The sequence below is a fragment of the Ipomoea nil genome, unplaced genomic scaffold (genome assembly GCF_001879475.1).
Source record: "Ipomoea nil cultivar Tokyo-kokei standard unplaced genomic scaffold, Asagao_1.1 scaffold2926, whole genome shotgun sequence".
In the NCBI taxonomy this organism is placed as follows: domain Eukaryota; kingdom Viridiplantae; phylum Streptophyta; class Magnoliopsida; order Solanales; family Convolvulaceae; genus Ipomoea; species Ipomoea nil.
Window position 1 is genome coordinate 3955626 of NW_017619354.1, and position 27547 is coordinate 3983172.

Consider the following 27547-nt stretch of genomic DNA (forward strand, 5'->3'; position numbering starts at 1 on the left):
AATAGTTTTTGATATTTATCTAGCTACTTTGTTTATTATTATGGGAAAAAAACAAAAACAAAATAAAATAAAATAAAATAAAAATTCTAGGTAGTGACATTGATTTTTTCCTTTTAGGAGAGGTTTCTATTAGAAATGACAGGTAGATTTTATACGAGTATGGATATTACTCTGTAATTATTTGAAACGGGTTCATGTGTGGATTTATATGGCGGGTGTATATTGGTTAACTCCGTTTTTATATGTAATAGATCCTAAAGTCTAAACTACATACGAGAGATAAATTATAAGGGTAGCTGAGTTGGTAATCACAATGTTTTAAGTTTGACTTCTTGAATGAATTGTCTATTGTCTTTATTAATTTAGTATATTAGCATATGCAACCGGCTTAATAGTTCAACAGACAGTATTTGATAAAAGAGATCAATGTTCGAACTTCGGCGGCGATAGTGTGGGGATTAGGTCTAAAATAGGCCGATCACTTGTGCACACTAATATTTAACTATGTCTATTGCGTCTTTGAGTCACCGTAATTTACATCCTCCTAAATTGTATCGAGAATTAGCATGGGCAACTGAGATTAATGATAAACATGTTTAATTTGTAACAAATTCAGACCGTAATGATAGTAATTAGGTTTGAGTTCACGTTGTTGTGTTTTGGGAGTGTTTCGGATATAGTGTTTAATGGAGGGTTATTTGTTTAATTTCTGTGACGTGTGTATAGACACACTGCCTTAAAAGCTAATTCCGGAGACCGTGCGAGTCTTTTATATCCGGGGCTTTCGACCAGCAAACACAGAGGATACTCACGTATAGGTTGCACAGAGTATACGTATTAGCGCAGTTGCTGAATGCATTTGCGGTATGGGAAGGCTGGGTATTTATACTAGTTTATAATAACTGCCTTCCCACTACTACCACAATTAAGAACGCAAAGAAAGGATAGGTCGCGCACAAACCAGCCACTACGCAGCTCGAATTGCTCCTGTCCACAAGAACGTTTCCTGAGCGCAAAAATAGGACTAGAAGACTGATTCAAAAATAAAAAATTCGGACAAAGTATAAAACTTTGACCCCACCCCACCACGCGATCCAAGCAAGCGACAGCAGCGCGTGCAAGGCTCCCCCTTTCCTCTCTCTAGAAAACACTTCAAAGGACCCATTTGGGTTGGTAGTGACATAGTGGGAAATATCCTCTTGGGAAATCAATGTGGGACAAGCTTATTTGCTAAAACACACTCTTTGAATGTCTTCTTCCCAACACACGTTACATTTAATAAATTGGTACCGGACTGAGTGTCATCCGTGATATTATATTTAATCACGTACACTCACATTGATTTGGATTAAATATAATGTTGTCCCTCTTTCATATAAGAAGACTTGAAGAATCGCAATAGAATATTCCTTTTCTGCCGACAGTAAACCATGGTTCCATTTTATGACCAAACTAAGGCTAGCTTGTCCATTAAACTAGCGCACAACATATCTGCAATCTGCATGTACCCCACCATATATCCATAATACAAAATCTTCCATCCTATACCGATATTGGATGGCGAAGTCCTTTGAAAAAGTTAAGGGGAAAAAAAAATCAGCAAATTACTCATTGATCAATCGAACACGTAGCAGTGGTGGAAAAACTTGTCTTTTTATCCTGGAAAAGACCATAGAGAAAGACAACGTGGATAACATATATACAATAATAACAAGAGTCACAAGATATACTAAAATGACAAAGCAGATGCACCCACACTACTATATGTTATGGTCGGAATCGTGTAATCTATAATCATATAAATGTGATTTTTTTTATATATAAAATATTTTAAAATTAGATCAATTTTCTTTTTATTTAGAAAATATATTATAATCTAGTATTTCGAAATAATTATTGAATTAATTTGTTTTTTCAGTACGCAATATTTACTTCTTTTTTTATATTACAAAAAATGAGATACCCATACAAACTACGCCTACAATGAGGCTCAAAACCTAGACCTCCCACATAGGGGAGCAATCCAATACCAGTGGACCACAAGCCACTTGGTATGCATTCAATATAAAATGTATAAATTTAGTACGGTAAGTGGTTAATTTTCTAATTTTTTTTGTTTGGTTTTTGTTTTCCCTTTTTAACATTTATTAACATAGTACTAAGGTTAGGTACTTAGGTGGTTGTTTTATTTAATTCTTTTATACTTGTACGGACTAGGACCGTAAGACGGGTCAGATCGAGATGAAATGTATATTTATACTAGCAAATGTAATATTAAATAATAAATAAAATATTTATTACTTATAAGGAGAAATGTAATACTTTTACATTTTGATGTAAAAGTATTATATTTTCTCTTATAACCCTTATAAGTATTATAAGAGAAAATATAATATTTTTGATGAAAAAAGTAATACTTTTATATAAGAAAAGTATTACATTTTCTCATATAATTTAGTAATTTGTATTACATTTACTATTATAAGTATTATATTTTTATATTAACCCCGATTGATCTCACAGATAAAGATTCATAAGACGATTTCATACAAGTGTAACCTTATTTTATTTTATTTGTCATGTGTATATCCATGACAATGTGGACATAAATACAACTAATAACTATACAAAATGAAAATTGGCATGGGTAACACTGTGCCATCGTTTTCATTTCTTGATCGTTTTGGGTGTATGGATTGAGAGAGATAACAAAGTGCACGTGGCCTGCCTTTCTTGCCGACGTCGTCCTTCTTGTATTCCAGAATTATCTCAGTTCCCATGCATATATCTTCAGATTTCTATGGCCTTGCCTAAACTCAAAGCAACACATGTCCACCAATCATCCAGTCAGCCATATCCCAAGACAAAAAAAAAATATCATCCAGAATTCTTAATTGTCAATATATACCTTCTCAATCAAACCGGCCAATCGTATAGGATTTTTTTAATACACTTGACCTCTCGGTCCTCTAATTTGAAATCAAATTATTATATAACTAAGAGTAGAGTTTATCATGTGTACATTATCAGATAATAATTAAAGACTTTTCTCGTTATCCAAATAAAACCATTCAAGGTAGAAAGTGTTGGAAATACATTCAAACCAGAAGATTGGTTTTAGCTTTCCCATTCTTCATACGCCTAATTTGGAGGAATTTGTTCAGCATATGAAGGAGGGCATGGACACGTGTAGCTTTTTGAATATACTATCCCTAATCCTGCGCGAATACATGACTGAAATTGGAGCTTTCTGTTACCCTCTTCACTATATGAGCAACCCCTACATAGTGAATAAAAGCAGCAATTCACTACAGCGGCTTTTCTCTCATATTCTTTTATCTTACTAAGTCTGAGCAATAGTCAGGTTCGTCTACATTTAAGCTGGTGTAAGTTAAGCGTGGTTATTCTGTATTGCATGTTGAAAGCGTATCGGTTTATCTGAACTGTAGTGTCACCGGGCAAATAACGTTCCTTAGCTGACATTGCTTATATTTTTCCCGACAGAAAGTGCGCGGTATACTTCTTTTTTATTGATTTTATTTTAAAAACCATTTAAATAATACTCTTAGAATATTTTTTTAAAAAATATTTATTTAGATTCAAAAAAGTTAATAAACAAATTAAAATATAATTCTCAAACTGTATCATAAATTTGAGACTTGGAAAGAGATATTGCCCCACACTAGAAGGAAATGTGAGTATTGTAGAAAAATGAGTATAAAAGTGATGAGAAAGTATTTTGACTAGGGTTTTTTTTTTTTTGAAAATGTATTTTGACTAGGGTTAACTCTTAAATTTTTGAAATTTTTATTAAAAAAATTGATAGATTTTTATTTTTTGTTATCCTAAATTATTAAAAACTATTTTTAAAATTTGTTACATTGTTATGCATATTGTCCCACCATTAATTTTCCCCAAACAAGCCTCATTCTATATTTCTATATAAACACCATAGCCTATCTATTAACTTCCCCACAAGCCAAGCAAAACCAAATCAAAACTCCATAACTCCATGGATTTTCTCAAGAACGCCTTAGACGGTGGCCACGAGTCCGACCAAAAACCTTCCGACCACTCCGGCCATTCGAACGCCGACCTCTTCTCCAGTGCTAAGGTGGTGGCCGAAGCCGCTCAAGCCCAGTTACAGAACAAGAATTCCGAAATCGACAAACGGGAAGTGGCCGGCGCCGCAGCTAACCTCCTCGACGCCGCCCAAAAATACGGCAAGCTAGACGAGACCACGGGAGTCGGGCAGTACGTGGAGAAAGCGGAGGGCTATCTCCGGGGGTACGGCCAGCCTGCCGCCGCCGCCGCCGGTGAAGCGGTGGAGGAAAATGCTAAGCAGGGTGAAGACTCCCTGAAAAAGGAACCCTCCGGCGAGAGCCACGGTGGCGCCGGAGATTTCATGAAGGCGGCCGGAGATTTTCTGAAGAGGGATTAACAAACTTTATTATTAACATGTTATGTACTATGGTTTACATCTTCTACTTCTAATTTGCTGGTCTGTTGTAATAATTATTGATAATGTGGAGCATGTGCTTATGCATGATTATATTGCATATATGTATTCACTGTCCATGTTAATCTGCTTCATATATAATAAATATGGTTGTTTTTAAATTTTAATTTAGAATTATTTCCTTTAATACCCTAAATTTGATGATTTAAAAGGTTTGATTATGCAAAATACACCATGTGTCCATGTATAAATATCATATGCTATTTCTTTTAAAATGAGTAAATGCTATTCACCCCGCATAAGCATCCTTTCCATATTTTAAGAAGATATGTTTTTGGAGGAACCTGATCTAGTTGGTTGTGACTTGGTAAGCACAAAATTCTAAGTTCAATTCCAGTTGACTATTGGTCTTGAACAACCTAAATTGGTTTTTTTTTTTGTTTTTTTTGTTTTTTTTGTTTTTTTTTGTTTTTTTTTTTAATTCTTTGTCGGCTAGAGTAAACGCTCTTCACCACAAGGGTACATTTGAGTAGTGACTACAAGGGCACATTTGAGTAGTGACTACAAACTTATGTTAGTGTATTTAGTTGAAAAGACAATAAAGTATAAAGAGATTCATGCCAGGCTGAAAGATTTCGAAGCTTAAAGAAGCTAGGAAAGAAGTGTTTTCCTTTTTAAAAAATCTTGCATTAATTTAATTTTTGCAAATAATAGTTAAATTATAAATTGGTTGCTTGGCGAAGTCTTAGCCACAATTGTGGATACAAATATCCACTTCCACTTGTCCCTTCCTTTATAACTCCTACCCCACAATAATTCAATCACTATTTCAATAATTCAAACCACTTGTCTCTTTCAAAAAAAAAAAAAAAATTAAAAAAAAAAAAAAGAAAGAAAGCGTAGAGGAAACAATCGATTATCAATTAGACACTTTCGTCGTTTTCACTCAAAAAATAATCATATTGCTAATGAACAAGCATCCATCATACAACTATTTTCATATACATACGGATATTTTCAGCATCATATCATATACGGAGTACTTGTTAATTCATGTGTTCAATTTCACCATATTATTTTCTTTCATATCATTATTATAATATTATATAAATGCAAAGCATTATCAATAGAAATTAAACATAAATAATTTTTCACTAAAATAAGAAAACTACCACGAGTCCAGGATACACTAATAAGTTTAATTAATGTCGTATACTTGTATATTTGTATAAGATTCTTTCACGGGACGAAATACTTCATCTAGTGGTTGGACTAGTCTGTTGGAACAAAGCTTCTTCTAATGAACCAGTCCATTAGCTTTGGGTACTTGATAGAACTTTGTCCACTTTGGAATTATAATTATATATACATAAAATGGTAATTACAAACACATAAATTATTAACCGTAAAAAAATAATATATTACAATATATTATGTGTCTGCAGATAACAATTTATGTGTATGTAGTTACCATTTTATATGTCTATAGTTAATACTTAATATGTTATGTGTTTTCAATTTATTTATAGGTGCATAAACGGTTAACTAGGCAAAAAAAAAAAAAAAAAAAAAACTCACACATAATCTGAAGATTATTTTTGGACTAGGATCTACAATGCAATGTAGACCTTGTTGGTCCATGTATAATTTATCTTTCTTTTATTTTTTATTTTTTTTTTTTTAAGTTTAGAAGACCAATTACCCTTATCACAAAAATAAAATAAAATTATACTCTGTAATATGTAATTTTAAACAATTAAAATCTTCATTAGCTAGTCGATAAAATCAAAGTTGTCAAAATTGCTACGTTGTGAGCATAGGAATTAAATATGTAATTTCATGAAAATTTAAAATGTCAATAATACCCACATTAACAATTGAGGAATGAAATTACTATTTTGTATAAATATGAGGATAAAAAATAAAATTACTATTTTCTCTAGTTATATTGGTTGAAATGATTTATGTGGTTTAATTTTGTTTAGTACGTAGTGTAAAGGTGAAATCTTATATCTTATAGGGAAAAGTGTTAAATTGGCCCCCTAAGTCGATCGAATAGTGTAATTGGGTCCCCTAACTAAAAAAAGTTCCGTTTAGATCCCTTAAACCTGCATAATTGTTCAATTAAGTCCAAAGTGACTTGTTTAGCAGGTTAAGTCTTCCATGTTTGACACGTGTATTTTTAAAAAAATATATTTTCTATTCTTTTATAAAATTTATTTTATTTATTTATTTATTAAAACATATATTATTAAAAAAACACACATACAGCCATCAGCTGTTTGCCTACCACTTTCCGACAAGGATCTCCCACCCGAAACCAACACGAAATCATTAGACGACTAACATGCCAGATTTGGGGACAACCCATGACGGTGAAAGATTGTAATGCCTTCTTGGCTTTCTTCAATTTCTTCTTTCTCCTAGAAGGTTTGAGCTTTGTAGGGTCGGAGAGGGATGGATGTGGAGTTGATGAGAGGTTACTGGAATGATGGATTTGCCGTGAAGATGGAGGAGAACGTCGTGCAGGAGGCAACCATCGCCGGTCTCAAAGCGTTGAAAATCTTATTACGTTGCTTTCTCATTCACCGGATTGTGGGGGTGGATTTTCTGCTTCGGTGTTTGAGACGCCTGCGGCGAAGCGCAAAGGCATCCGTCGAGTATCAGGGGGAGGCGGCCGCTGAAGGCCTACGTTACCAAGTAGGAGAAGTTTATTTCGTTGATGGACCGGACATGTTTTTTTTTTTTTTTTTTTTTTTTTTTTTTTTTTTTAGGAAATATGTTTCTTTTTTTTTAATTCTCCGTAATATATATTTTTAATAAATAATAAATAAATAAATTTTATTAAAAAATATAAAATATTTTAAAAAGACACATGTCAAACATTTGAATACTTAACCTGCTAAACAAGTCACTTTAGACTTAATTGAACAATATTGCGAGTTTAGGGGATCTGAATGAAACTTTTTTTAATTAGGGGACCCAATTGCACTATCCGGTCGACATAGGGAACCAATTTGACACTTTTCTCTATCTTATAAAATCTATATATGTATCTTGAATTAGAGGTGAGACTCGGACTAAATATATAACGACATATATTAAATAATAATAGATAGAAGCAGTAAGTCATGAATAATTCCAACTAACCTCTAACGATCCTTTCTGAAGATTGCTTAACGGTTTGGATAACGGATAACCCACGGGCTTGACGTGTGCGCGCCTCTTCGGCAACTGGCAAGACGCGACTACAATACTAACTGCTAAACGCGTTGACAATTCAATTCATCGTATACGAAGCTTCACTTTCACGTACGCGCCTCACTCACCCACGACTCTACACATAAATACCCATTTCCATTTGCTCCATCGTATCGCAACACTCAATAATTCCGATCCACTCAATTTTTAATTTCTTCCAAAATCTCCAGATATTCAGACATGGATTCGCGTGGGCACAATGAAGGTAGTCATGCCAAGCCGGGCCAATCGAGCCACCACAACCACCCGGCGCCGACGAAAGCCGAGCTGATGTCCAGCGCCAAGCTGCTGGGGGAAGCGGCCAAGTCAACGCTTCATCACGATCCCAACAAGCCGAACAAGGCAGACAAGGCGGAGTTAGCCGGGGCCGCCGCCGATCTTCTCAACGCGGCCTCGCATTACGGGAAGCTAGAGGAGAAGGGGATGGGTAAGTATGTCGGGAAAGCGGAGGATTATCTCCACAAGTACCACACTTCCCATTCCCAAACTGCCACCGCCACCGCCGGATCCACCCACCACTCCACCGCCGCCGCCCAACACGCTCATTCTTCTGGGCATTCCGGGGGTAATCATCACTCCGGTGGGTACGGGGAGTATATAAAGATGGCAGAAGGGATTTTCAATAAACATGAATCTTCTACCACCACCACAAGCCAATCTCATTCTGGAAATAAATATGGAGAATATGCTAAGATGGCCGGAGATTTCTTGAAGAAACATTGATTTATCCTTGTTTTTAATTCATTTATTTTTCTCTGCCATGTGTATGTTTAATTTTAATTGCTCCGCTTTAATTTGTATGTTTGTACTCTCGAACAAATAATTTTAATCACTTTCGATTTTGATTATATTTTCAATAGTGAAGAATTAAACATTTAAACCCTTCCATAAGTCACTTAAAAAAAAAAAAGTAACTTATTATTTTTTTAAACAAATTCTTTTTTAATCAAAAAGTTGGCGAAAACCCAAAAGAAGACCCCAAAAAAAAAAGCCAGCAAAAATCAATGAAAATCCCTACAACTAAAAACCTTAATTAAATATTTAATATAACTTGAATTGAATAAAAAAAAAAAAACACAAATAACAAGTAGGAGAATACTTAAATTAGATGGACATAAGATTTCTTTTGGTAGGGGAAGGGGCAAGGGTCCCGGGAACTTAATAAAATCTTCAAACAGCAACTCTATTCGCATCGTAATAATTTCCTCAGGAGGTTGCAGGAGTATACTCGTGCCCCACGGCGAGTTCTGGCCCAGGTTGACGAGAAAGTCGACACATTGATTCCCTTTCCGAAGAACATATTAGAGGTCAAGCCTATTATTGGTCAAGGATAGTCAAAGGGAAGTTAGAGGCAGTTATTTCTGTTAAGTTGGTTAGCTGCTTAAACTGTCTTTCTTCTCTTTCACTGTCTTTATTCTCTTTCTCATATAAACGATGTGTATGTCTTGTAAGCAGTGATGATGAGAATGAGATCAATAAAACATTGTTCTTCTTTCTTCCCTTAATCCATCCCTCAATTCGTGATATGGTATCAGAGCTCTGAAGATCATGGCATGGACGGGAGGAACAAACAGACCTCAAGCATCTCAGACTACTGCGTCGCCGACACCAATTCCGGCGATGAATCCGATGACTCCATTCGATCCGAATGACGTAGCAAGTCCTTTCTTCTTGCACCCTAACGAGAATCCGTCACTGGTTCTCATCTCCGCACTCTTGGATGGGCGGAATTATCATCCCTGGGCCAGGGGAATGGAGATGGCCCTGCTCTCAAAGAATAAGCTAGGGTTTGTGGACGGAACCATAGCTATGCCAGAGATCAACGATGTCAAGTTTCCTTACTGGAAAAGGTGCAATAACATGGTCTGCACTTGGATAATGCGATCGCTCTCACCCGAGATTGCTCAGACTGTCCTCTGGGCGGGAACCGCAGAAAGAGTGTGGAATACGTTGAAATCGCGGTTTGGTGAGGCAGACATATTTCAAGTCTCGGATTTGCATGCTGAGATTCACCAAATTCGACAAGGGGATCCCAACATAGGAACGTATTTTGCTAAGTTGAAAGTCTTGTGGGATGAACTGCAGGTAATTAGGCCTTTACCCACCTGCAATTGTGCTAGAATATGTGATTGTGGTCTATTAGATAAATTGCAGGCTTATCTTGACAGTGATAACCTGTCTGTCTTCTTGAGAGGACTCAATGACAATTATGTATCAGTCCAGTCACAAATTATGATGATGAAGCCCTTGCCTTCTGTTGATGAAGCCTTTCTAATAGTCCAATAGCAAGAAAGAAGGTTCAACAGTGGAATGTTGGGCTCTCTCCCTCAAATGGCAGATAATTTGAATGCAGGGAGTGTGTTCTTGAGTCAAACCTCAGGGAACAATTCTGGATTCAAGAAGTTCTATCCTAATGGAAACAAGAAACCCATTTGCACTCATTGTGGATACACAGGGCATACAGCTGAGAAGTGTTATAAAAAACACGGGTACCCTCCTGGTTGGAGGCCAAGGAACAAAAGTGTAGGGGCTGCGAATCAAGTCCAAATAATAAATCAGAATCCACCAGAAGAAACTGTTTCACTATCCCAGAGTGAATATATGATGTTCAAGCAGTTGTTGCAAAAGGAAACTGCCATCCAAAGCTCTCCTTTGGATGTAGGAATCACACCACAAGCTAACATGATCTCTGCAAACTTCATTCCCAATGCTCAATATGAAGGTACTGCTTCTTTTTCATCTAACTGTAGCAGAATTCCCTGGATCTTGGATAGTGGTGCCACTCACCACATTGTTTGTAGCCATTATATGTTGACAAAAGTCAAAGAAACTCAGGGTATGTATGTTGAGCTCCCTAATGGGAACAGGACTGCTATCACACACATAGGAACTCTTGTGGTGTCAGAAGATATTGTGTTGCAGAATGTGTTTTGTGTGCCTGCCTTTCATTATAATCTGGTATCTGTTAGTGAACTAATAAAAAAACTCCAAGTGCAAACTACTCTTATATTCTGACACATGCATCATACAGGATCAAGTCCTTGGGAGGATGATTGGAATGGCTAAATTGGAAAGGGGTTTATATCACTTGATGCAGCCTGAATTCTTTGTCTCCTGTGATACAATGCAGAATGTAGAAGTTAATAGCTGTGTTGCTAGTAGTTTGTGGCATACTAGATTAGGACATACATCTTTTTCAAAGTTAAAAATGTTACAGTTGTTGGATTCTGATTTGAAATCTAATAAAGAATTGGCTTGTGATGTATGTTATTTGGCTAAGCACAGAAGGTTGCCATTCCCAGTGAGCTCTACTATCTCTGTTGCTTGTTTTGACATGGTTCATGCTAACATTTGGGGACCATATCGTGTACACACCATTTATGGCCACAAATACTTTTTAACCATTGTAGATGACCATAGTAGACTGACTTGGGTCTTCTTAATGAGAGCTAAACATGAGGTTAGAGATCTGATTCAAAGTTTCTGTGCTCTAATCCTCACACAGTTTGGGAAAAGAATAAAGTGCATTAGAACTGATAATGGGCAGGAGTTCAAGATGGATAAGTTCTACCAAGAGAAAGGGATTATTCATCAAACCTCATGTGTCTATACTCACAACAAAACAGTGTAGTAGAGAGAAAACATGGACATATTCTGTGTGTTGCAAGGGCCTTAAGGTTTCAGGCAGGTTTATCATAGTGCTTTTGGGGAGATTGTATCTTACAAGCAGTCTATATCATCAATAGGCTACCCTCTAATGCCTTGGAAGGGAACATACCACACCAGATTTTGTTTGGAAAGCCTCCCCAATTCAGTCACCTCAAGACCTTTGGATGTCTGGCTTATGCTACCAACCTTAATGGTCACAAATCCAAATTTGCTCCAAGAGCAAGAAAGTGTTTATTTCTGGGATATCCTAATGGAACAAAAGGCTACAAGCTGTATGATTTGCAGACTAGAGAGGTGTTTGTCTCCAGAGATGTGGTGTTCCATGAAAGGATCTTCCCTTATGCCTTACATCACAAATCAGATACTCAGGTACCCTCATCACCTCTAGTTTTACCTACTAATGTTCATTTAGATGATGATCCCTTGGCACATCTGATGTCAAGAAATAATCCCACTTCACCTATTCCAACTGGATATCCTCAGCTCAGCACACCCTCAGATGATAACCCCATTACCATACTGCCAGCTCAAAATGAACCTTCAGATAATAACTCAATTGCCATACTACCAGCCCATAATGAAACCCCAAACAATAGCTCCATTGCCATACTGCCAGCCCACAATGACCCTTCACAACAACAAGTAAGAAGATCCACTAGGCATGTGATCAGACCAGCCTATCTCCTGGACTATGACTATCAACTGCCTAACAAAAGAACATCTCCTCATATCTTGTCTGCTGTCTTATCCTATGACAAATTGTCACCCAGTTTCAAAGCATTTGCCCTAAACATATTGAATATAGCAGAACCAAAATCTTACAATGAAGCCATTCTACATGACTGCTGGAAACTAGCTATGCAGGCTGAAATAGATGCCCTCCAAGCCAACAAAACCTGGGAACTAACAACCCTTCCACCCCACAAACAAGCAATAGGCTGTAGATGGGTATACAAGGTCAAGCATAAGTCAGATGGGACTGTGGAAAGGTGTAAGGCCAGGTTGGTAGCCAAAGGATATACTCAGACATGTGGACTGGACTACATTGATACTTTTAGTCCAGTAGCTAAGATTACATCCATAAGGACTCTAGTTGCTGTAGCAGCTGCAAAGGGTTGGCAACTACACCAATTGGATGTAAACAATGCATTTCTCCATGGTGATTTACATGAGGAGGTATATATGCATCTCCCTCCAGGTTTTGTTGCTCAGTATCCTGGGCAAGTTTGCAGACTAACTAAGTCCCTTTATGGCCTAAAACAGGCAAGTATGCAATGGAACTCTAGACTCACAAGTGAGTTGATCTCCCTAGGCTTTAAACAGGCTGTTTGTGATAATTCTCTATTCACAAAGGGGTCAGGTAATAGCTTTGTGGCATTATTGGTATATGTTGATGATGTCATACTGGCAAGCAGTGACAGAGATCAAATTCAACAGATAAAATATCATCTCCATTCTACCTTTTAGATCAAAGATCTAGGCAATCTAAGGTTCTTCCTTGGACTTGAAGTGGCTAGAACTCAGAAAGGGATTGCTATTAATCAAAGAAAGTATGCCCTAGACCTCCTTAAAGAAACAGGCTTTCTGAGTAGCAAACCTGTGAGAACCCCTATGATACAAACAGCAAAGTTGAGCCAAGACACTGGGACACCATTAGAAGAGAGTTCTCAGTATAGAAGGCTGATTGGGAAATTACTATATCTGACCATAACAAGGCCAGATATATGCTTTGCAGTTCAACAACTATCCCAATTCTTAGACAAGCCTACTACTGATCATCTCCAAGCAGCTCACAGAATTTTGAGATATGTTAAAAACTCTCCAGGCCAAGGCTTATTCTTTCCAGACAACTCAAATTTCAAGTTAAGGGGATTTGCAGACTCAGACTGGGCTGCCTGCATTGATACCAGAAGATCAGTAACAGGGTTTTGTATGTTCCTAGGAGAAGCTTTAATCTCCTGGAAATCCAAGAAGCAAGGGACAATATCCAGATCATCTTCAGAAGCAGAATACAGGGCCATGGCTCTGGCTACCTGTGAGATCCAGTGGTTAATCTATCTTCTTGAAACATTGGAAGTAAAAATGGAGGGGCCTGCTGTGTTATATTCTGATAGTAAATCAGCAATAGCAATTGCTGAGAACCCAGTGTTTCACGAACGAACAAAGCATATAGAGATTGATTGTCATCTTATAAGGGAGAAAATACAACAGGGCATCATCAGACTTTTGCATATTTCCACTGACAACCAGACTGCTAACATCCTAACCAAGCCATTGCAGCCTCTTTCATTTCAAAGGCTTGTTTCCAAGCTGGGACTTCATTCCATGTACACCCCAGCTTGCGGGGGGGGGGGGGGGGGGGGGTATTAGAGGTCAAGCCTATTATTGGTCAAGGATAGTCAAAAGGAAGTTAGAGGCAGTTATTTCTGTTAAGTTGGTTAGCTGCTTAAACTGTCTTTCTTCTCTTTCACTGTCTTTCTTCTCGTTCTCATATAAACGATGTGTATGTCTTGTAAGCAGTGATGATGAGAATGAGATCAATAGAACAGTGTTCTTCTTTCTTCCCTTAATCCATCCCTTAATTCGTGATAGAACATGTTTGAGCTCGAAGACAGGGAAGTCATGCATGGGGTCTTGCTTGCAGTACATAAAAAGCGTATCCGCCTCCGGCAAGGTCCTAAATTCTTAGTGAGCACTTGCATTACAGCCATAGAATCATTTTCCGCCTCAATCTTGTCGTAACCGTGTTGCTTAGCTAGCTAAAGACCTTCCCAAAGACCCCAAAGTTCAACAACGAAGCTAGTGGCAAAACCAATTTTTGTAGTAAATCCAGCCACCTATGTATCTGCATGATCTCGTAAGAGACCACCTGCACTAGCAAGGCCGGAGGAAGCTTTTTTCGCCCCATCTGAGCTGATTTTCATGACTCCAGGAGGCGACGGAGACCATTGAACCCAGATCTGCTTAGCCACCACGAGTCTGTTGTGCTTCGTGAGGACTTGGACATAAGATTATACAAATCCATTTCATTATGTCACCTTGTTTGTATTCCGACCCATAATGTAATGAATCTGTATGTATTAAATGCAACAAAGTAAATATTTTAGTAGTGATTAGTTGGGATCCATATGTTAGTTTAATTTGTTGAGGACTTAAGGCAAGTGGTTGATTTTTTAATATATAAAGTTGACTATATCTGAAGATTGCAATTGGAAAAATGGTTGAGCAATAAGGCCATCTACATACATGCAAGGTCGGTCTACGTGACACGACAAATTTGCAAATTTTGCAACTGCCTTGTCAGATTTGCAAAGAGGAGAGAGGCATTTATATTATTATTGTTATTTTGTTAATAAAAGAAATAATTTTTTTATGTGTGGATGATGTGATAGTAGATCATTTTTGAAAGATGGGAGAAAATTGCATGGATGGAGAGTGAATAGTAAATATTTGTTAATTTAGTGATATGACATTTTAAAAGTGATAATAAATTTTAGTTAATAATATTACATTATTGAAAAAATTAAATTCTAAATAATTTAAATAAAATTCATTAACCGATCAATAAATAAAATAATAATGTTCATTACAATTTATTATAACAATATTAATGTTCTCATAACCTAAAGCATGTTTGATTGTCATCCTTATAAAAATTATTAAGATAACACTTAGATAGGTACTTGAACTATTACAAAAAGCAATAGTTAACATTTGAGTTCCAACAAGCTTAAATTGTGCAATAGAACTTGAGAAAGGTATAACTAGAACTTTTAGCATATTGTTAAAAAAAATGGGTAATCTTTTCGTCTCTATTTCTTCTTCCCTTCTGGCACGAAACATATATGTTATACTCACAGAAAATATGTATCAATACAATCAATAATAGTTGCGATTTATGGAGAATAACTGTTCGCGCTATTTATAGAGAACATAACTGGGTTGCAGACTCTCTTGCAACAGCTGGAGTCTTTCAGCATGCAAACTGGGAGATTTACAAGTCCTGCCCCATCATGTGCACAGAGGCTTTTGCCAAAGACCAAGCTCGAGTTACTACTTTTCGTAGAGTCAGGGAGATAAATTAGTTTCCTTCCATATCTCCCTCGGGCCCGTCCCCTTTGATAAAAAAAAAAAAAAAAACAATAGTTGCGATTTTTCAAAATCAGTCAATCCAGGATAAAAGGACTGAATGCATTTTATAAAGAATAAATCTGAACACTAAAAGATGCAATGTTTTTTCCCATACTGACATTCAAAAAATTCTCATAAATAAATTGAATCCATGGCATCATAATCACTTAATTTCTTAATTTCTAAGAATACAATTATCCATCATTTAGAAAGAAAGATTATGAGAATATGAGGGGATTTCATATCAGGGAGAAATCCCAAGATTAGTTGACTTTGAGGCCGTCAGCACGACCTGCAAATCCCAATCGTTTTTCATGGTGGAATGATAAACTGACACCTTAAATAAGTCTTGCAAGTGGTTGTGCCTATCAACCATATGCTACCATGGTCGGCGCTGGCATTGTCACTATTTCCAAAAGTGGCCAACAACTTCCCTATCTCCGCCACAGCGGTGTGGCTGGCATTGGAAACCACCAGTTGCGGCTGCTAAATCCCACCACTCACATGTTGTTCCACCAACCATTTCAAATTCCCCAAATCAAGAATCACGCCTATACCATTCCCTATGCTACTCCATATTAGGCCGCCAAGTTCCTTAATCTTCATGAGAATCTCATTCCTGTTGGATAATATATCTTTATCGATTGGATTCAATTCAACATTCTTGAGAGGGCCTTCACCGGCAGCACCCAGTTCTCCTTTCTTGATCCTCCGAAATAGTTCCTTCACCACCGCCTCCAGCTTTCCTTCGCCCACCAAATTATTGTGCGTAAATGGCAGAAGGGGAAAGAAAGGAGGGAAGAAATTGGGGGAAAATATTAAGTGGCGCGTGTAATTCGAAAATTATCCCTGCCTTAAATGGATTCTAACGTGAAAAATATCGAAAGGACTAAATTGCCTAAAGTTAGAAAGATTGAGGGATCAAATATGTTCAAATTGGAAACCATGGACTACATTGCATATACGTTAATAATTGAAGGACCAAAAGTGCGATTTCTCAAAAAAAAAAAAAAAAAACCATTTCACTTTTATTTCGAATTGAAAAAAAATGTTCAAATTGACAATAAACTATTCCCAAAGTTATAATTAGGCTACTGAACTTCAAAATTTGTAATTAACTCCCTTAATAACTTAAAATCGTACAATTGGTCCAAATAACCAGCTTCCCAAGTTACCAACTGGTCATTTTGTTATTATAGCTAACTATGTATCATCTTTTATCATTTAAATTTATATTCACTCAAATTATTATACATCACAGCATTTCTTCATGCAAAAATCATAAAATTAATTAGGCTGTCGTCAATCAAATCTCATTTCATATCAAGATGAAGTCATCGTCTCATATAGAGAAAGTCTTCATCTTGATATGAGATGAAGCAGGAATCTTTGTCTATGAGATAAGAGACGAATCCTTTATTTTTTTTATACAGTTTCTTCTATGAATTTATTTATTTCATATAAAGGTATATGATGTGGTAATGAACGCTTAAGGAGGTTTGTCATTATGGAGTTGTCTGTGCTTGTGCAAAGGAGTTGGTACGAAAGAAAGAGGAGAAAATATTCTTTTAAGAAATAAATTATATTTAATTAGAATCCCACATCATTTATAAAGTTATCACTTAACGGGACGTTTGGTTGGAGGAAGAGAATTACGTAGGAAAAGAATTGTAATTTCCTGAGAGATGAATTACTGTAAATAAAGTAAAAATTTAAATTCCAATGATTGATTTACAAGAATATAATTACTAAGAATTTCAATTCCAATGTTTGGTATTAATGAGAATTGTAAGGGAATAAGTAGTATAAAGTCCAAAATGTTTATTGTTGTTGTGGGCATCAATTTTAAGTTTTTTTTTTTTTTTTTTTAAAGGATAATTTTATCTCATGATTATTATTTTTCTTTCTAAATTCATGGAATCATTAAAATCACGGGGGGGACATGTGATTTTAATTCCATGAAAATTAGAGAATTGCAATTCATTCCGATTAAACTAAGAAATTTAATGACTTTTAGAATTAGATAGGAATTAAGTAGGAATGAAATTTGAATTTTCTCCAACCAAATGACCATGTAAGGTGTTATGTCATTTAAATATTGTCACATCAATGAAATACAGAATGGGGATTGGATAATTGGTCCCCTGACACACTTTTAACTTGTTGAGGTGTCAATTGTCATTTCTAATCCAATTTTTGTGAATAATTCAGTGATTATTTTAAACATTTGTTTTCTTTCAAATTTAGATTTGTATTAAGAAATTTGTCAAATAAAGAATTTAATTATTATTTCCATAATAATAATTCGAGATCATTTTCCAAAAATAGCGTGATTATTTTCCAAAAATAGCGTGATTATTTTCCATATCTAAATCTAATGGTCTTATTATGTATAAATAAATAAATGGCAATTAGAGTTCCAGTTGAAGTGTTGAGATGTACGGCGTTTTGTCTCGAGATCAATCTCTCCATCATTGTTGGTGATAGAGGGAGAGAGAAACTCCGTGTGCCTTTCTCTTCTCGTCTGAGTTCTCTTCTCGATTCTTCTAAGAATGAATTCATGAAAGTAAGGCCTTCTATGAATGTATAATTGTATATGCATACACGATTATTTCTGATTTTTTTTCCCAATATTTTTATTTTCATATTTATTCGAAATTGGCCTTTAGATTTGAGCTCTTTTCATGCTGATATTTCAATTATCCTTGCATGCATGTCGCATCTGTCTTTGATGCATCGGGAATCGGGAAAATAATAGTTGATCGATCGATTCCTGGTTATTAGCCCGTAATTATTTGAAACATAGGTTTGATTTGTATCAGGGGATCTTTGTCATTTATATTTTGTTGACTGTATCTTTTTTTATTTATTTATTTCTATTAGCTTTAATTCAGAAAATATGGCTTATAATGAATGAAAGGGACTGATCTTGGAGTGCTGTAGAGGTGCTTCATTGACGTATGGTAACGTGCATTTCTTTAGTTCAAAATTAGTAGAGGCTGGAAAGGAGAAACCAAAAAGGAAAAATTAGAAGAATATAAGAGAATAGCAAGATGTTACTGGAATGGGTTTGAAACTGATTCATTGTTAAAGAACATGCTTATATGCTTTCTGCTGCCTCCTTGGATTTCATTCTTAAGATGCTACTTATTGAGGGTAACTGTAACGTGAAGGGATTTGTTTTAGTTTTACCTGAAATTTTAGGTAATTCATAGACCATTGCTTAAATTGTTTTCACATGATTTAATTAGCACTTTAGCAGTGGGCATATCAGAGTTGTTTGTTTACTTCCAATAAGAAGACATATTAGATATGTTTCTATCTTATTCCTTACTAATATAGCAGGTTTGATAGGGAAGACCAGTGTGAAAAGAACAAAGCCATTTGTCATTTTGAGGCTCAGGCCAGTGATCAGGAACTTCCCTTAAAATGAATTGCAAAAAGTAATTTGTGTTGATGATAGTGTCCAATTTGCAAACACTGTCTTTCACATCGAATAGTGATTTGATTGCCCTTCGCCATTATGTGGAGGTCCATTTCGAATGCTGTCTCAAGCTTTGGACAGAAGAAGGATTCTGTTACACCGAGTCAAGTTTGCCATGAAATCTCAGATGATGATGAGACATGCTCTAATGACAGCTCGGGTGAAGGACTGGAATGCCCAATATGCTGGGAATCTTTTAATATCGTTGAGAATGTGCCTTATGTCTTATGGTGTGGACACACAATATGCAAAAATTGCATGTTGGGACTTAAGTGGACTGTTTTGAAGTTCTCTATGCATCAGATCCAGATTCCGTCGTTCATTTCATGCCCTTGGTGCAATTTGTTGACACTTCGACTAGTCTACAAGGGGCATGTAAAATTCCCTAGCAAGAACTTCTTCCTTCTTTGGATGGTGGAGAGCAGAAATGGTGATAGGGCCAAGTCTCCTTCCTCTACATGCAGGGATCACCAACAGTTGTTGTCCCCAAGGGGGGGTGTTTCAGTTATTGGGAATACCACCACGATCAACCGCAGGCCGCATCGCCTTGGACATTTAAGGTCAAACAGTGGTGCTCATAGCCATATCAGTAATACCAATACTAACCAGAGGCCACAATTTTCTCTGCACAAATCTCTGGATTTCTTCATTCACTTGACGTCCAAGTTTCCTTTGGTTGTTTTACTTCTTCTGGTTATATTTGCAATAATACCCTCCAGTGTTGCTATCATAGTGGTATACTTGGTGCTCACAATCCTCTTCGCTCTTCCATCCTTCCTAGTGCTCTACTTTTCATATCCTGCTTTGGATTGGCTGGCAAGAGAGATAGCCAGTTGAAGATTTGCTTGCAATTAGTTTGAGGATATCTTCTCCCATCTCTTGCTTGCATTGGAAACTTTAGGGTGTAATCGAGGATTTCTTTGTAATAGCTTTATTTCTCAATTTATAGTGCTGTCCAGCTTTAATATGATCTTAGTTTTATATCAAAAGTGCTGTAAAAATTAGTTATTTCTTTGAATGGAATCAATGCTTAATCTGTGATTGGAAGTTGGGGTTTATATTGCACTTTTCCTAGGCACAATAGCCATGGCAATTTCACCATTGACATTTTATTCATGTTTGTTAGCAATGACCACATATAGCACATTTTAAGTATTATTTCATTATTTCAATTCTGTAGTTGTGTTCCCTTATGGAAGTTTAATACAAGTTTTGTATTTTGTCAATCTACACACATCCATGATCTCTCTCTTCTATACAATCTAGAAATACAATACAATAAATTTTCACTTGTCCTTGTCATAAAATTTTGGAGATTATATACTGACAAGCTTTTTCAATTTTCTTATTATTGAAAGAATACTTTTCACAGGTCTGATTTACAAGCACCAACATGTTGATGGGGCATTCCCAGTATATCTGTACTTGCTTGCCTTTTCTTTCACCTTAAGCTCTTCGTTTTGCTGATTCTGCTCTGCCTGTCTTTTGGCTCCTTCCGAAATGTTTACAATCCTCTCAACCTCATTGCGGTAATGTGCCAGAGCTTTTGCCCTTCTGGTATCCAAGTCAGCCTGTAGTTTTCATTTATCATGTTCTTAGTGATCAAAATCCAAAGGTTCAACTGATCTGCTGAATTAGATTGAAAACAGAAAACCAAACCTCTACTTCCTCTAAATGGCGTTTGGCTTTTTTTGTCTTTTTAGTCTCCCATTCATCAATTGTGGAATTCAGCTTCTCATACCTGTAACATCTCTTCTCAGTGAATTGAAGGGTGAAAAATAGATAAAACATATTACTTCTCTTGTTATTTATGGTTTTTGTGGATTAATATTGAGTGCAGGCTCCTAGTTGCAATGAAAATAAACAGGTACCGTTTTCTGATCTTTTCCATCTCTTCCTGTTCCCAAACATCTGCCCTGGTACCTCCTTTTACAACCTTTCTTGGACTTGGCCCTCTTGGGGTGGATGGTTGAGATGAGGATTGTCTTGATGGAAGCTTCACCGGAGTCTCTGGCTTTCGAGTGGCTGGACGATCCAGCAGCCTCTCTCCAAATGTGGGAGTCTTTCTGAAGGATGTTGCAGCAGGTCTGTCAATCTTCCCGGCTGCTTCAATTTCAGGTTTGGAGCTGGCCACTCCATTTGTGCTATTCATGAAGGTTGGTGCCTTCTTAATGGATGAGGTTGGTGCTATTGGCTTTCCAGTATCAACTATTGTTGCTGTCCTTATTGTAACATTTTTCTCTGGTACAGGACCTTTCCTCTGATCCCTCATTGAGTCTTCCAGTGATTTAATGGCATATGCAGCCGCGGCAACTGCAACTGCATAATCAATACTACCTTCCCTGGAATCATAATCCTGACTCATTCTTCTTGACGAGAGCTGTCTATCGAACCAGCTTGGGCCTCTTTTCGTATCTGCAAAACTCAGCTTTGATTATCATTTCTGCATCTCTAGGTAAGTTACCATCATTTCAAACACTCTTTCTCAACCAGCATTTATGTCATTGAGATTCAACTTCTCGAGGGTACCTTTAAGCGATTGAGATGTTTGAGCTAGAGTTCTCCTGCTGCCATCTTTGTTATCCTCCTCTGCACCAGAAAACTTCATTCTATTGAAAGAAGTCAGTACTTATTGAAAACGCAAATATGAAAATTGTGCATAATTAATCTTGTGACCTCGGTTACCTTACCTCATTTGCTTAATAAATGATGCCATTCTTTAACACAGCCCCTTTTTTTCTGGAACAGCAATGATCAGGTGATATGTGTAATGGAGGGGGGGAGGGGTGCTTATTTGAAGGAGAAAGATAAGTTAATTAAGGGGAGATACTGTTTTAGGTTGTTAATACTTAATATAGGGTATGATTTGAGAGAGGAGACAAGTAAAGTCGGATGCCTTTGCCTGCAAGGCCTGGTTTTGGATCTTAAAAGCACCCAAGCAAAATCATTCCTTTCTTCTTCTTGATGGGTTAGTATTTTCCAACATTGGGATCTTCTTACACATTTTAGAGCTTTATTGTATGGGGGGAATATGTGTTTGTTGCTGAAGCATTTCTGTCCTTGCTCCTTTTCTGCAAAAAGAACTTTTTGGTTCTCACAAGAGAAGGAAATCCAAAAGTTTGGACTTCCTTTTTGCCTTAGGAATCACTAGAAAGCTATGCACAGCTTATATAATCAAAAGTAAATTGAAATTATATTTCCAACATGTTTAACCTCAAATTACTTTTTCTTTTCCTACTAAAGAAGAAACAAGAGAAATGGGGAAAGAAAAAGAGAGAAAAAACAAATAAACTAAGGTCTCAAAATACCAATAAGGTTAGCGTTTATAAAGTGTCTAAGCCTTTTTTTTTTTAAAAAAAAAAAAAAAAGAAAAAACTAAGCCTCCACCACTAGGGTTCGAATCTATGACCACTCATTTAGAATGGTAACTAGAGGTCATCACATTAAATGATAGTTGGCATAGGATGGCCAGAAAGGATTTGAGAAAATGGACTTTGACATGAAGGTCATTGTATTGGGTTGCAAGCAAGTATGCACTCACATTCCTCTTCATTTGGGTATGACAAATTGAAAAATCAATTTCTATGCTGGAGAACCTTTATTGCCTTAATGAGAAAGCAGTATGTATTCCTTTACGTCCTTACCAAAGTAGTTTTCTTAATTGTCACTGTGAAATTACAAGTTGAACATGAACCACAAGGCTAGATCGGTGCTCACTGTGCATAAGGAATCCCCCTCACTTTGAGAAGTTGCTCCCACACTGCCGCTGGTGAGACTCGATCCCTGGTCATTATTCCAAAGTTTCACCTCTATGACCAGTTGAGCTACCCATGCGGGCAACTCTACAAGTTTATAAAAGAGTTAAGTTATGTTTATTGATGCTAAAAATAGTTTGCGTTATGGTTATCATGTTTTTGTTTACTTATGGTCGGCGTAAACAATTGCGACTTATATCATGGATGCCGAGTTTACAAACGATAACAAAAATGTTCATCCAATTTAAAATATGCTGGGGGATTGGAAAACAACTGTAGCCTAATATAAAGGGATTATTATCAAATGAAATGTTCACAAAAATGACAAGTTTTTACAAATTACACATTATATTATTTGCAATTTGAATGAATAAAATCTTCTCATTTAATCAAATTTCAAAGGAAAAATAACTAGCTCGCTACAAATTATTATTTGACAATTTGAATTAGGGCCTTTAACACGCCCGCTAGGTGCTTAGAACGTATCCGTCACTTTACATTTTTTAAAAATTTATTTATATATAAAATTTCATATAATGTAATGATGTGGAGAAAAAAAATATACAAAGTAGTATGAATGAAAAATATTTCTCAATCATTGAGATCAGTAAAACGTGGTGTGATTACATGTACAGATGGAGAATTATTTCAAAAAGTGCAGACTGGTTTTCATCAGATCAACAGCAAAGATAACAAATACAATACTTTGACCTCTACAGGTAATAAAGAATAATAGGCACTCTCAGCTCAGATTGCTCCGATCCAGCACTTGGCCGCCGCCCGGCCACTGATTTCTGCCAAAACTTAACTGTATCCCAACTATCAGCAGCTAAACAACTAATGAATAATGTGTATATATTTTATGTTCTAAATTAAACTAGGAAGTCCGAGTCGGAAAGTTCTAGGACTTTGTGGACCCCGATGGGATTTGCACCTGCAGGCCGGAATGAGTTTCCTTGGATGTACCTGCAACCATGCACATTATTTTAGTTCAGACGACAACCGGCCGGCTGGGATCTTAAAAAATCAATCAACTTGAGACTTGAGAACCAAGACAATAATCATATCTGTCGTCTTACATTTCTTTCAAGAAAGGATGTTTGTAGAACGCATAAGGAATCCGACCAGAAAATTGGTTGTGGTCCACATAACTGTAACGTAACAATGGACACTCCAATTATAAATACATATATATATAATCACTGCTGCGCTAGGTGCACATCCAAATCTTATATGCAGTATGGAAGGAATTTAACAATTTTGTGAGATATATATGAAAGGGACACAGCTAGGTGCACATATAACTGATGTCCTATAAATTCCTTTTGAAACTATTCACAAGCTAAGGGTTTTGAAGCCAGATTATGGATTGATTAAATATATTTTTTAAAAAAATGATAGAAGGCACTTACAAATAAGTTAATTTACGAATATGGCCAAGGCTGGCTGGTATTGCACCAGTCATTCTGTTGTATGAAAGATGCCTGTAATCAAACATGACAATCATACGCCAAATACAGGAAGCTAATAGTCACCCAATACATGATTTGTGATAAACAAGAAACACTTACAAAATCTCCAACTTTGTCAAATTTGCAAGTTGAGAAGGAACGCCTCCGGTAAGATAATTGTTGTTCAAATAACTGAAAGTTTTGTGAGAGAGAAATCATGACAATCACGCAATAAATAAAATTGGAAGATATTATTACTTGTTAGGTCATTTGGAACATGAAACTTGAATCAACTTACAGGTTGCGAAGAGCAGGAAAGCACCCCTCTATATGTATGAGCTCCCTAATTGTCCCAACCAGCCGATTGTTACCAACATCCCTGAAATTAATTTCAACGATGATAGTAGGTCAATCAATAACATGGTAGAAAGCCAAAGGTTGCGTACTCTAAATTCTAAAATAAAGAAGAAAAGTTCAATGAAGTCTTACAAGTGTCGAAGATTTGGTAAAGTGCCCAACTCAGGTGGGATTCGTCCGACGAAATGATTTTCGTGGAGATGAAGATAACGGAGTTCAGGAAGATAAGCAATCTCCTTAGGGATTTCACCCTTAAAATTATTGAAACTCAGGTAACTGAAGAAGATATACCAAACATCCAGTTATTTATTGATAAAACAAAGGGAAAATTGCACTTTTCATCCCTAAGTTATAGGATAATTGTAGAATTTGTCCCTAAGTGTTGGTCGTGCTCACTTTTCGCCCCTAAGCTATCATTGGCATTGCACTTTTCGTCCCTAAGCTATACTAAAGTTGCAAATTTCGTCCCTAATGTTTTGTTAGTAAAGGGACGAAAAGTGCAACGCCAATGATAACTTAGGGACAAAAAGTGAGCATGATCAACAATTATGGATGAATTCTACAATTATCATATAACTTAGGGACGAAAGTGCAATTTTTCTAGAAAGAAATATAGGATAGCTTCAGATAAAATAGAGGAAATAACTTACAGATGTGTTAACTGCTTTAGTTCCCCTATTTCAGGAGGAATGACATCTTGCAACTTATTCCACCTTATATTACTGAGAGATACACAAAAACAAAGGGGAAAATGAAAAGAGAAATAAATCAGTATCTAGTGCAAAATTGAAAATCTGGAAGAAATGAAACAATCAGCAAATCAACATAACTTAGTTCTCAGACTTCAGAAAAAGTAAATGAGAAAAGAAGTTAATTTTGAAGTAGCATTATACCAAATCAATGGTATTAACTATTAAGGCTTAGTTGAGTTCAGGTAGGTTATGGTCCTTCTTTAAATGCCCCCAATAACAACAATAATAACGCATTTAAGAAAAAATCTTCCCTAATCTAGCAAAATAAAGCAAACAAATGCTCATATCAACTACATTAGCATAACCATTATTTATCGATGATTATAGCAGATGTAACAAAACTGAACTAAGCAGGACAATTTTGTTGATGTCATGTGTACTAACATGACTGAGGTTAACCAGTTTTAAGCCATTTCTATAATAAATATTGATTTTCATCTGCAGTCAACTTTGTTTTTCATTTTTGATAACCATGTTTTGCATTCTACTTGAGAGGATGTGAAGCATAGATGCACGTCAATATACTCTAAAGAGAGGTGTTAAGAATCTACAGGTAGAAGTCTTACAGTATTTTAAGACGCTTCAAGCGCCCAATTTGAGGTGGTATTGGACCAGTCAGCTTGTTATTATGTATATCCCTGCCATATCAAAGACAATACAGATTAGAAACTGGAGAGAATTCAAGCATCCTTTCTAAAATTAAATGAGAATAGGTAAAAGACAAAAAATAGTTATTTTGTGAGATAAGTGAGGTAAAATAACCAATCAATCCATAGTTCAGAGTGCAATAGATTTTAACTAAAAAGAGGAAGAAAGAATCTTACAGTCTAGTAAGATCCAACAAGTTTGTTACAGCATTTGGAAAAGGACCAACAATTGAAACTGCATAGACTTCCCTGCAAGTGGTCAAACAAGGAGATTAGAAGCAACATAAAGCTTAGAAAAAGGGAAGGAGTGATGTTGCAAGTGGTGAAGGACTACTTACAATTCAGTAACTACTCGGTAATCACCTTGAGTGGAGCATGTAACCCCAGCCCATGGGGGTAAGTCATTGTCTCCACAAGGATCATCTCCAACCCAAGCATACACCACCCTCCATCCAAGAGATGCCTTAATCTCTTTCAGAGCTTTCACTACACTCGCCAATCAAATTCAATTAGCATGTCATGGCAAATGATTGACTGTTTCTCTTCGATGAACATTTTCCAAACACACACTGGCCAGGGAGACAACAGTCTCACACAGAAACTCCATAGGTTACCAAAGAGTACATATTCATTATAATTCAGAAATATCAACTTTTTAACCTTTTTTTCTTTGGATGAAAAGATTAAAATTTTATACCAACTACAAAAAAGAAGCATTCATGGAAATTATAATAAGGAAAGATTATATAAAAAGACTAGTTAGTAATTCCTATAATGGATTATTCAATTTCTCAGTTCAAAATTCAAATTACCAATTGTTGAATTCTTATTAAATGCAGTATATTTGTTAAATAGCATCAATAATCATTTGCCTCTTATAATTTTGAGCTATAATATCCATAATTAACCTAATTTAACAGGAAATAATTATCGTGATCCTACAGTAGTAGTCGTTAATAGCACCAGTTATTGGTAGATCACAAATGTATGAAAGTAAAATTAGTAACCAAAGCATCTAGATACTAAGTTTAAATTGCTGGCTAAAGAAATAAATATAAGAATCTAAACTTCAATATTGAGCAAACCCTCACTGAAATGCAACTGATTTTCTCAGAATATAGGTGAAAATAGAGAATACTGCAAGATACAGAGTTTAGAAGTAGATGATGGCGATGGAGAGTGAGAAATTAGTCAAATTACCATCGCGCTTGAGAGTTTTACAGTGAACCACGACGCTGAGGAGAGAAGCGAGGAAGAAGAAGATGAGGAGCAATGTCGAACAGCGACTGGCCATTGAAGCGTCAACTATCAACTTCCGCTGAGCCAACGCGTCCGTACTCCCGAGCTAACTCAGTATCCGTACATTTTCACTCAGGACGGCAGAGAATTTGAGAGTCCCAAGGAAGACAGGAGAGATCTCGCTGTGTACTACGATAGATGAATCCATCTTAAACTTGGGATCTTCAATTCTGCGCAAATTGCCCGCTGGACTCGGTAGTTTACACACCTTTTTTTATTCATTTTTTTTTCTTTTCATTTATTTAATTTTTTTTTGAAAGATAGTATAGGTTGTCAAAAAGA

At 36.3% G+C, this 27547-nt stretch overlaps 6 protein-coding genes and 1 long non-coding RNA gene across 8 annotated transcripts; 5 read left to right on the forward strand and 2 right to left on the reverse strand.

Annotated features, from left to right (window-relative positions):
• The first annotated feature begins 3940 nt into the window (after positions 1-3940).
• Positions 3941-4624, forward strand: LOC109162201 (nodulin-related protein 1-like). The gene has a single exon (XM_019310947.1). The coding sequence runs from the start codon at positions 4013-4015 to the stop codon at positions 4439-4441; it is 429 nt and encodes a 142-aa protein (XP_019166492.1). The 5' UTR covers positions 3941-4012; the 3' UTR covers positions 4442-4624.
• Positions 4625-7815: 3191 nt separating this feature from the next.
• On the forward strand, positions 7816-8570 carry LOC109161568 (nodulin-related protein 1-like). Its single transcript, XM_019310018.1, has one exon. The coding sequence runs from the start codon at positions 7901-7903 to the stop codon at positions 8441-8443; it is 543 nt and encodes a 180-aa protein (XP_019165563.1). The 5' UTR covers positions 7816-7900; the 3' UTR covers positions 8444-8570.
• A 698-nt stretch (positions 8571-9268) lies between these two features.
• On the forward strand, positions 9269-10006 carry LOC109161700. The gene is made up of 2 exons (XM_019310189.1): positions 9269-9805; positions 9875-10006. Exons 1-2 carry the CDS (start codon positions 9269-9271, stop codon positions 10004-10006), a joined length of 669 nt encoding a protein of 222 aa, XP_019165734.1.
• Positions 10007-14951: 4945 nt separating this feature from the next.
• LOC109162156 lies at positions 14952-24534 on the forward strand. Its single transcript, XR_002051035.1, has 4 exons — positions 14952-14970; positions 18831-18834; positions 22871-22874; positions 24459-24534. It is a non-coding gene; the product is annotated as an uncharacterized LOC109162156 (long non-coding RNA).
• On the forward strand, positions 19024-19993 carry LOC109162155. Its single transcript, XM_019310875.1, has one exon. It carries the CDS (start codon positions 19044-19046, stop codon positions 19839-19841), a length of 798 nt encoding a protein of 265 aa, XP_019166420.1. The 5' UTR covers positions 19024-19043; the 3' UTR covers positions 19842-19993.
• Positions 20222-21958, reverse strand: LOC109162154. Of its 2 annotated transcripts, none has more exons than XM_019310872.1 (5): positions 21695-21958; positions 21534-21613; positions 20876-21419; positions 20664-20745; positions 20222-20575 (listed from the first exon to the last, which is right to left on the reverse strand). In XM_019310872.1, exons 1-5 carry the CDS (start codon positions 21718-21720, stop codon positions 20384-20386), a joined length of 924 nt encoding a protein of 307 aa, XP_019166417.1. In that variant the 5' UTR covers positions 21721-21958; the 3' UTR covers positions 20222-20383. The 2 variants fall into 2 exon arrangements, with proteins under 2 accessions (XP_019166417.1, XP_019166418.1); XM_019310873.1 differs by having other exon boundaries at positions 21690-21705.
• On the reverse strand, positions 23366-27435 carry LOC109162153 (probable leucine-rich repeat receptor-like protein kinase At1g35710). Its single transcript, XM_019310871.1, has 11 exons — positions 27167-27435; positions 26305-26452; positions 26144-26215; positions 25886-25957; positions 25218-25289; positions 24700-24843; positions 24509-24589; positions 24331-24402; positions 24172-24243; positions 23839-23910; positions 23366-23725 (listed from the first exon to the last, which is right to left on the reverse strand). The coding sequence occupies exons 1-11, from the start codon at positions 27258-27260 to the stop codon at positions 23632-23634; spliced, it is 993 nt and encodes a 330-aa protein (XP_019166416.1). The 5' UTR covers positions 27261-27435; the 3' UTR covers positions 23366-23631.
• Between the last annotated feature and the right edge of the window lie 112 nt (positions 27436-27547).